This window comes from Helianthus annuus, chromosome 14 (genome assembly GCF_002127325.2).
Source record: "Helianthus annuus cultivar XRQ/B chromosome 14, HanXRQr2.0-SUNRISE, whole genome shotgun sequence".
Classification (NCBI taxonomy): domain Eukaryota; kingdom Viridiplantae; phylum Streptophyta; class Magnoliopsida; order Asterales; family Asteraceae; genus Helianthus; species Helianthus annuus.
The window spans coordinates 108,070,805-108,081,695 of NC_035446.2; the positions used below are offsets into that span (position 1 = coordinate 108,070,805).

The 10,891-nt window shown below is 40.6% G+C and overlaps 1 protein-coding gene across 1 annotated transcript; it reads left to right on the forward strand.

The window, feature by feature from the left end:
* Positions 1 to 5,248: 5,248 nt before the first annotated feature.
* LOC110908961 (BES1/BZR1 homolog protein 2) lies at positions 5,249 to 7,001 on the forward strand. Its single transcript, XM_022153963.2, has 2 exons — positions 5,249 to 5,551; positions 5,976 to 7,001. Exons 1-2 carry the CDS (start codon positions 5,327 to 5,329, stop codon positions 6,666 to 6,668), a joined length of 918 nt encoding a protein of 305 aa, XP_022009655.1. The 5' UTR covers positions 5,249 to 5,326; the 3' UTR covers positions 6,669 to 7,001.
* The last annotated feature ends 3,890 nt before the right edge of the window (positions 7,002 to 10,891 follow it).

The window sequence follows — 10,891 nt, forward strand, 5'->3', positions numbered from 1 at the left end:
TATTGCTAATATGGTTGACGGGAACTTATCTAACAGTGCAAAAGCATTCGTTACCTCACTATACTCCGAACAAATACCTAGTTCCATAAAGGAAGCCCAAGGTAAGAAGAACTAGAAAGAAGCAATGGAAACGGAGATGCATGCTCTTATGAAAAACAACATGTGGGAGAAGTGCACTCTTTCTAAAGGAAAGAAAACAGTTAGATGCCGGTGGGTGTATTCAATCAAATATAAACCAAATGGTTCCATTGGAAGATACAAAGCCTGGCTTGTAGCCAAGGATTACACCCAGATGTATGGGAGCGATTACTCTGAAACATTTTCTCCAGTTGCAAAAATGGACACAATCAGAGTTCTTTTCTCTGTGGCAGCCAATAAGGAGTGGCCTCTCCACCATTTTAATGTTACAAACGCATTTCTCCATGGAGACCTAACGGAAGAAGTCTACATGGAAGCACCTCCAGGTTTTTCAGGGAATTTCAAAGAAGGGGAAGTCTGTCGGTTGAAAAAGTCTTTATACGGGCTAAAACAGTCTCCTCGGGCATGGTTTGGAAAGTTCACTTTGGCCATGAAAGAATATGGGTATCACCAAAGTAATGCTGATCATACTCTGTTCCTCAAGAGAAGAAACGACCTTGTAACTTGTTTGATCATATACGTAGATGACATGATTATTACCGGAAATGATGTAGAAGAAATAGCACAGCAGAAAAAGAATCTGTTCTCAAAGTTTGAAATGAAAGACCTTGGGAATCTCAAGTATTTCCTCGGGATAGAAGTTCTCAGGTCTAAACAGGGGATCTTCATCTGCCAAAAGAAGTATGTCCTTGATCTCCTGGCGGAAACCAGGTTGATTGATTGTAAACCAGCAGATACTCCAATGGTGGTGAACCACAACCTTCACATGGAACTGAATGGAGAGCTTGCAGACAAAGAAAGGTATCAACGACTCGTGAGCAAGTTAATTTATCTTTCACATACTCGCCCTGATATAGCTTATGCTGTTGGAGTGGTAAGTCAGTTCATGCACCAACCACAAGTTGCTCACATGGAAGCTGCTCAGAGAATTTTAAGGTATCTCAAGGGGACCGCAGGCCATGGAGTGTTGTTCAAAACGAATGGACATTTAAACGTTGAGCTCTACACAGATGCAGACTGGGCAGGAGATAAAGGAAACCGAAGGTCAACATTAGGATACTTCTCCTTGGTCGGTGGAAACCTTGTTACCTGGAGAAGTAAGAAGCAGAAGGTGGTCGCTCTGTCAAGTGCAGAAGCATAATTTAGAGGTATAGCTCGAGGGTTAAGCGAAGTTCTTTGGATCAGGAAGCTTCTTGAAGACATTGTTTTTTCCCAAAGGGCACCCAGTAAAGTTATGTGTGACAATACGACTGCGATACAGATCTCAGAAAACCCAGTTCAACATGATCGAACAAAACACGTGGAGGTAGATCGACATTTCATCAAGGAAAAACTGGCGGAAAGAATCATAGAGCTCCCATATGTTCCATCAAAAGATCGACTCGCAGATATTCTTACAAAAGCTGTCAACGGAAACACGTTTAATAGCTGCTTGAGCAAGTTAAGTATTGGTGACCTCACTACTCAACTTGAGGGGGAGTGTTGGAAAGAAGATAAAAAAAGATAATAAATTATAGTATAGGGACTAGATGTGTAACATGGTGTTCTATATAAACACCCTCATTGTGTAAACCCTAGACACAACTTACAATTCAATACAAGCCTCTTTTTGATCTCTATACCGGTTGATATGTTCGGTTTTTATATTATAGTTCGGTATTTTGGTATTTATGACAGCACACAAAAGAAGAGATAGTCACATATAATCTAAACCTACGTATCATCCAAGAAAGAGGGTATTCAAGTTGAAATGAAAACCTGTGTATTGAATACTGTTATGGGCAACGTGTTATATACAATATACATGATTAATTTTTTTGTACATAAATACACCCCCTTTTAAAATTTACTCATAAGATTTACCACCTATTGTTAATTTTGTTGTACTCAAACCTACACCACCTTAACATGGATAAACACATAGTACCTACCATTGGTCCAAGAACCCGATACACCTTTTTTCTTAAACATCATATGTTACCCGATATACCTTTTTTCTTAAACATCATATAATTAATTTGTAAGATAAATTAGTGTGATTTTTCTATTGTTAGAGGAGACGGGGCACTACCGTTATACATTGTATAACGCGTTATGGGTTAAGGCCTTCCCACCGCCACACTTTGTATAACGCGTGATAATCGGTTGGAATTGTTTAACGCGTGGAAAGATTAACGGCGTGATAGTTTGGGTTTGTGAGTGGAATTGTTGGTTGGGGGGAAATTGTTGGGTGTGGTGATGAGTGATGACCACCCCCACTAAAAATGGTTGTGAGTGATAGAAAAATGGTCAATAACATGGCGAAACTTGATTGGTGCTTGTGAGTGATAAATTCTATCACTAGTGATTCCACCCCTAGTCCCCTTAGTTTTCAGTTTTCCTTTCTGTCAAAGGTGCTATTGTCAGACAAAATGTCCTTGGTACGATGAACTCCATTCGTGTTACAGCTCTGAAGCACGTGTTGTTGTCGAGCGCGGGGCCCGCCTTAAGGTAAGAAGCGTGTGATGTGTCTGTGGTGGTCCCCACGACAACCGCACTCAGTTTTAGCCCCATGCCTTTGTCCACACGTGATACTGTTCGGTTCAACCATAACATCTCCACGTCAGCACCTTCCTCCTTTAAAGGATATCCTTTATTTCTTTGCATTTATTTAAGTCCTTATAGAATCACCTACTTTACATTTTAGGCACAAAAGATTAATCTGTATATTCATAACAGTTATTTTAAAGGAGTATCTTATATTATAAGTAGGGGTGCAAACGAGCCGAGCTATTCGCGAATTACATGCGGAACTAGCTCAAAAATTTAGGGGTATCCTATTTTTTTATTTTTTAGACCAAGGGTGTCCTTTGTATAATGGAGACGAAGTTGAGTGGTATTTTTACACTACGGAAACAGAGTTAAGGTGTATTTTTACACTACGGAGACGGGGTTGAGGGGTAGCCCGTGCTACCCCTACTAACCTTCTAAGTCCGCCCCTGGAGCTACTCGAGCTCGGCTCGAAAAAAAGCTCGAACGAGCCGAGCTTAAACGAGCTCGAGCTCAAGCCCGAGCCTAAAAACAAGCTCATTTAGTAAACGAGCCCGAGCCCGAGCTTCGCTTATCAAGCTCGAGCCGACTCGTGAGCCTTAACGAGCTTTCTTTCTATATATCTTTTATTAATATATTAAACATATATTTAAATAATAATATTTAGCATTTATATAAATATAAAAAATAACTAAATTATATGTATACAATAGTTATAATTAATAAAAATTAATTAATAAATACTAAACGAGTCAAGCCCGAGCTGAGCTCGAGCCTGAAAAATTACCTTCGAGCCGAGCTCGAGCTTTAGAAATAAAGCTCGAATCGAGCCGAGCTCGAGCTCGAGCTTTCATATGTTAAACGAGCTCGAGCTTGGTCAAGCTTAGGCTCGGCTCAGCTCGTTTGCACCTCTAATTATAAGCAGTCTTGAGTATGCACCAAATGATATTTCTTTTGAAGGTAAATAGAAAAACGATATGTTAGAAAATTGTCGTTCTAAGATATGTTTTAGTAATACATGCAATAAATACAAATGTTTTAGTAAACATAGTTTGAGAGTTGGAAATTATCACTTTCACACTTAAATAATCATGCTAGCATAATCGTGTTTGATTATACTAAGTCTATATAATCCTATAAGACAGGTTACCTTTTGTTGTTTTGTTTTGTGAGTGCAACCACACAATTTGACATTCATCCAACATTATGTTGTTAAAAAAGCTTACATTTCTAGCTCTTGAATGGTGAGTGGTTCAATGTTCTTTTGGTATGTTAATCTACATGATATCTGGTCTTTGTGATTCAATGATGCGATGTATTAGTTTTGGATGGTAAATGAGCCGCAAAACAAAATGTTTATCGGAAAACTAGTATGGTTAACCTTAAAAAATCTCCTACTAGATTTCTATACTTGTAAGGTTTTTAAACGCTCTAAAGGTTGACGATCTTTATAGATAGATAAACTACAAAATAAAACAAAATATCTAATATAACCGCGTTTGAACATAGATACCATTACTGAACCGAAAGTATCGATTCCGAAAAATGCAGAAAGTGAGTACTAATATTCAAAGTTAAATTGACCCGGTCATACTACACTGGTACCTAGCCCAGGGGCGCATGATGATCAGAGGCCGGGTGGGCGCCCGATCCCCGAACTTTTCGCGCAGTAGTGTTACGTATGTACTTTTCGTATATAATGTTTTTGACCCCTCGGTTTAAAAAAAATATGTATATACGCTTTCGACCCCCGGTTTTATAATTTTTTTTATATAGCCCAAATCAGATCTATTCAGTTTCAGCCCAAATCATATTGTTATGTTTATTATAGCCCAAAATTAAAAGCCCAATCAATGACCCAAATACCCTTTCTATCAAAAAATCCCAATATCTGTTGATTGGATTACTAGGTCGCTGAACAGAAGAAGAAGAAGAAAAGGAACGGCTGAACAGAAAGAAAACCAAAATCGTTGGGCAGTGGGCTAGCTGGTGTTGTTCGATCTTCGCTAAACAGAAAGCAACGGCTGGAATCGATTTAGTACTTCTTCAATCTTCAAGGTATGTGTTTTATCTTTAGGTTTAATTTATTTAGGGCTTCAATTTATGTGATTTAGGTAGAAATTAGGGGTGAAATTGTTCATTTGTTTGTTAAACAATGTTTACGTTTTAATGTTTGAGAGCGTTTTTTATTTGATATTAATGTTTGACCCGACCCGACCCGAATCACCGATGTCCGACCCGAACATACACCTCGAAACTACGCGATAGAAAATTTTTTTTAGATCCGTTACCTTCCGACCCCCCGAACTTTTTCAAGCTTCGCCACTGACCTAGCCGAAAGTACCAATCCCAAAAAAATACAAAAAGTGAGTACCGAATTGGTACAAAAAATGACTCGGTACAATACTGGTATTCGGTACCAAATGCTTGTCCCTACTTGATCCTTATCAAATTCCTCATCAAGCACTTATAGTGTGATATGATACTATATAAAGGTCAAGATTGAAACTTAGACATAAACGAGGGTTGTAACTGTCAATATACAAAACTTGATTATTGATAAGTAAACACAAACGGACCAATCTCATTTCGACAAATTGGATCAAAAAACAAGTCAAGTCCTCGTGAACCCACACAGAGTCGCCGGAGCAATCAAACCATGACCGGCGGCGCTTCAACCGGCCGTCTTCCGTCGTGGAAGGAGAGAGAGAACAACAAGAGACGTGAGAGGAGACGAAGAGCCATCGCCGCCAAGATCTACGCCGGTCTCCGATCTCAGGGGAACTATAGACTCCCCAAACACTGTGACAATAACGAGGTTCTCAAAGCACTTTGTGCTGAAGCTGGTTGGGTTGTTGAAGAAGATGGAACCACTTATCCTAAGGTTTGTTGTTTTTGTAGAGTTAATAAATCTGGTTTGGTTTTGTTAGATCTGGTGACTTATAGATACTGTTTTTGTTCCTTTTTAGGATGATTTGGTTAGTGATATTAGTTGTGTGGTCATTTGTTTGATTGAATAACTTAACATTGGGTGACTTGAGTTAGATTCACTTAATGGTTATTCTAGGGTTTGTTTTGACCTTAAGGTATTTATGATGGATTTTTAGCAAAATACAGGTGTAATACTAGATGGGTGTTGAATGTATTGATTTTATGTAGTTGATTTTCTGCATTTATTACTCAATTTTGCAGAGAAAATGGCCTTAAATGATCAAACTGTGCTTTAATACTTATCGTTTTTTGCACAAAAATGCTTGAATTCCTTGTGTTGATAATGCCTAATTTATCAAATCTTTGTTTTCTTACAGGGATGTAAGCCGCCTCCAAGTGAAATAGCCGGAATGTCAACCAACAGAAGTACTTGTTCATCAATCCAACCGAGCCCAATGTCATCAGCGTTCCCGAGCCCGGCTCCATCATACCATGCCAGCCCAACATCATCATCTTTCCCAAGCCCAACCCGTTGCGAAAACCCACCTAACCATTCATCCTACATTCTCCCTTACCTCTGCAACTTATCTTCATTACCCCCTTTGCGGATATCCAACAGCGCCCCTGTCACACCACCTCTATCATCCCCAACCGGCCGTGGAACAAAACGGAAACCCAATTGGGAAATGCTTTCCACAAGTGCATTACAGTCTTTCCGCCACCCACTTTTCGCCGCCTCTGCTCCGTCGAGCCCTACTCGCCGCCACCGTGTTCCACCGGCAACGATTCCGGAGTGCGACGAATCCGATGCTTCCACTGTGGATTCGGGCCGATGGGTCAGCTTCCAGACCATGACTGCCTCAGCTGCACCGACTTCACCAACGTTTAACCTTGTGAAGCCCGCAAGCCAGCAACCGTTTTTTCAAAATGGATTGGTGGTGCAAAACGGGCCGGGTTCTGAATTTGAGTTTGAAAGCAGTACGTTGAAAGCATGGGAAGGCGAGAGGATACATGAAGTTGGTGCAGAGGATTTGGAGCTCACACTTGGGAGTGGGAAAGCCGCTAGCTGAACCGTGTCGAACCATGGCTTTAACATGTGGTTTTGAAACTCGAATGAGCGATTTTTAATCAAGATTAAGAGAAAGTTTGACATTGTTCATAGCTTGAAGCATTGGTGGGGCGATTGTATTCCTGATTCTCCATGAGAACTCAGAAGCAAATCTTTGTTGATTGGTAGAATCCTCATTGGAAAATGGAAGTTTAGCTTACAGAAAAAACCGTCTTTATTTTCTTGTTCTTCCAATTCGGTGCTTAGATCATAATTTTTGCGTCATTTTACATGTAGTATTTCTGTTTTGTAATATACGGTGATTAGCTTAAAAGACTAGTTCGGTACCCTTGCATTGTGTTGTTTTTGTTTAAATTATGACGATGAGTATATATTTGAAATTTTAGTCCGTGATGAGAGATGGGCAACAATCATTGCACCTCCTTAAGGGTGAGGGGAGTGGAGTCGGGATGGTCAGGGGCGATCCAAGAGGGTGAGATGGGCTGAGGTGGAAGGTTAGAGATGGTGGTGCAGGGTGGTGAAGTGCGGTGGTGGTGCCAGAGGGGAGAGGAATCAAAGGAGGCGATGGAAGCTGATGTTGGAGTTTGGGATAAGCGGGAACACCGCCCTACCCTCTATGGTGCCACAGCAGAGTAACCTTATATGGCACGGCTTCATGTTACAGATCAAAAACGTGTGGCATGTGTGTTTGTTTTGTTTTTTTCTAGGAATGATTGGCAGATATGTATTGAAGTGTATGAAAGTAGTAGATTTTAGCTGAGGCAGTTAAGAACGAAAACGGAAACTTTGTTTTTATTTTTTAACGGCCAACAGAAAATTTGTATTCATGCTAGCAAGGTGCTAGCACCAAAATTACAATTATTATAAACAAACATACCACACCAAGATTAAAACAATAATACAGTCCAAAATCCACACGCATGATTTAGCCGAAGATCTGAAACCTCCTCCACTCTCATAGTCTCACAGATACCTCCTTCGACCGATTTCTAACCCATAGATACCAATCACTTTGCTTCTTCCAGGACTATAGTATCCTTACGCATTACCCAAATTTTATTAAAAAGTTATGAGTGCTTGCTATTTGCTTCCAAGGTCCCGGTAGCAGCGCTACTTGCTTCCAATGTAATTTCATTGGGTGAATTGCCCATATAATGGTGAATTGCCATTGCCATTGCCATTCAATATAATTACCAATCTAAAATTTGTATAGTGAATAGAACCAAAGTTTTTTGGCCTAACGGTATGAAAGTGTATAAAATGATGTCCCTTCATGTGAAGTTGAGGATTCGAGACATGCGGTTGTGGTAGGCCAAAACAAAACACGTGGCACTAGCAAACATGAGCGCAAGTTGCGTCACACCGTCACGTAGGCAAAAGAAAAACAGTTTGTGGTTTGAAACCGGAAAAAACCGGATTTGGTTTTTTTTTTTTTTTTTTTTTTTAATTTTTAACCGGTTTGGGCTCAACCCGACCCGGCGGTATGTAGGCCAGTTCCTATTTTCGATCTTTGAATCCGGTTTGAACCGAACCGGTTATAACAAAAACCCGGTTAAAACCCTTTTTTTTTCTTTCCAAAACCGTTTTTTTGGCCCAAACAGGTTTTAAACCCGGTTCGAACCAGTTGTTACCAGTTCGGGTTTCCATCACATCAAACAGGTTTTTGATAAACCGTTTTTTGTTGCCAAAAAAAAAAAAAAAACTCGATTCGGTTAAAAATCTGGACCGGTTAAAAAAAAAACAATTGTACACCACTAGCATCACGCCCCGTCTCCAAATCCATGTGGTAAGTTAAGCTTTCAGGTTTCTATGGTTACATTTTGGCCATCCTATTGAAATTGAAGTGACAGGTTTTTTTATTGTTGTCAAGTCATGCGAAATTCAAGTAAACTAGATAGCTAGGGTATTGTATTTAGAACAGTGACAGAATCAGAACTTCTTTGTCAGGGAGTATCATAAGACTCTCTTTTCTACCGACTACAACTAGAGAGTCTAAAACATGTTTTTTCCTAGAAAAATCTCAGATTGTACATATAAAATCTTACAAATTTCTATGTCGGGGGGGGGGGGGGGCAACAGACCCTCTTGACCCCCCTCTGGTTCTGCCTCTGATCTAGAATGTGCATGGATGTAGAAATCGTTAATCACTAGCCGGCAGGTGGGGTGTGAACTCGCGATTAATCAGGATTAACTGTGATTGATCGAGATCAATCGGCGCCTAGTCGAGATTTTTACAACAATAAGCATAAGTGTGTGGTTACTAACTATTACACGTTCCGTTTGATTTGAAAAGTAAAACACAGAGACCCGACTAGTTGTAAATTAACCTAACGTCTACCTAAATTGCAAATAAATCAAGAAACAAAAAACACAAAGCACACAAAAATACAAAACAAGAAAGAAACGATCGCATCAATTCGGATTTGATAACACTATTTATAACATGAACTAATTAACTATATTATGGAGGAGATGATGCCAGACATACTGAAGCAGCCGGCCAGGTGTAAGGTGAGAAGAAAGCAGTGGAGACGCGTGTATCGAAAAAAAAAAACAGAGACGCGTGTCATGTGAAACCCCAAAACCATACCCGGGACTCGAACCCAAGTTTACATACAGACCAGCAAACACAGCAACCACTAAGCCATGAAGTATGATTCATTACACATTCCAATAATAAAGTATATAAATACTCATTAAGAAGGGCTAATGGAGAAAAAATAAACAGATGCAGCCAACAGTACACTGCCATGTGGCAAGTGTACTGTTCACAAGCTTGAGGTTAATTAAAAAGCTTCGTAGACATAGCTTTGTAAGTTTGGATAAGGCCCATTCTATACACACCCCCCCTCCTTCCTGATTACACCCCCCCTTGTGAGAGGAAAACTGTCGGTCCCACGCAGGCCCCACCTGTAAGTATGTGAGAGGAGGGGGGTGAAAAAAGTAAATAGGGGGGGTGTAGAAAGTAGCACCCTTGGATAATTAACGAACGTCGTATGCGAAACCCAGTAAGAACTGTTGCCACCCTTTTCTCTGTGGCCCATTTAACTTTCTTAGTGGGCTGGCAAGCTCTCTATAATTCAACTTGAGCTTCATTTAAATTGAGCCTATTAATTACTTCACATTCTTCAACTGGTTACTGTAATGCAATCCGAATTCTTGTTTTTTTTTTTTAATTTTGTTGCCCGCCAAGTTTGTGTGAAGTTGTGAATAGGGATGAGATGGTACTTGTAGTGTATTAAACCGGTATCATACTACGTATAGTACCGATACCAAAATTTTGTTAAACCCAAAACGGAATACCATATTGAATATATATATGGTGAGTACCGGTATGGTATGGTACCAAAAAGTCGCAAAAAGTCGCGCAAACCTCAGATCAGGTTGCGCGTGAGACCATACTCCTTAACACAACAAGGTGTTAACAACAACCTTGCGCGGCCTACATCGCTCTACGATTATCCCGCGCGAGGGAATGCACACAACAAACCCAGATATCAGCACTTAACATAAAACAATGGAAGAAATGAGCCACTCGGTAGGGAAGCGCGCGGCTACCTACAGTGGTACACAAGGTACAAGTGGCAGTAAAAGGAGCCAATGAGCGTCTAGCAGGCTCTGGTCAATCGTGCGCCACGATCGCCTGACGAGAAGTACACAAGGACGCCTACATGGCACCAATCAGAGGACGGAGACAACTGTCCCACGATCTCCACTCGTCTGCTGATGACAGAAGGACAACAAGGCCGACAACAATGACACGTGGCTCCAATCAAGGTGCGCCAGCACCAACGAGCATCTAGAAGCCACTAAGCGGTCGACGCCAGTGAGACAAAGAGCATATCCGTTTTGTTGTCCGCTTCTGGCCCAAGGCCCATCAGCCCATAACCCCTCACACCTCTCCGGCTATAAATAGAGACCTTACTTCACAGGTTAAACATTCTATTCTCTTGGCTCTCACTCTTTACACTTAATTACTCTCAAAGCAGTCGCTTATTCTCACGCCGGAGCCTGGTTAAGAGGGAAACCCCCACATTCCCCTCTTAACGAGTAACGGTGTTCTGTTTTGCAGGTTAGATTACCAAGTCGGAGCTTAAATATCTTTAAGAAGATTAACCAACATGAAAGGAACATAAACCAATCTAATTAACTCTCTAATTAGATCACTGTTTCTTCATTGGCGCCCACCGATTTTTTCTATAACCACCCTCATCTTCTTTTATT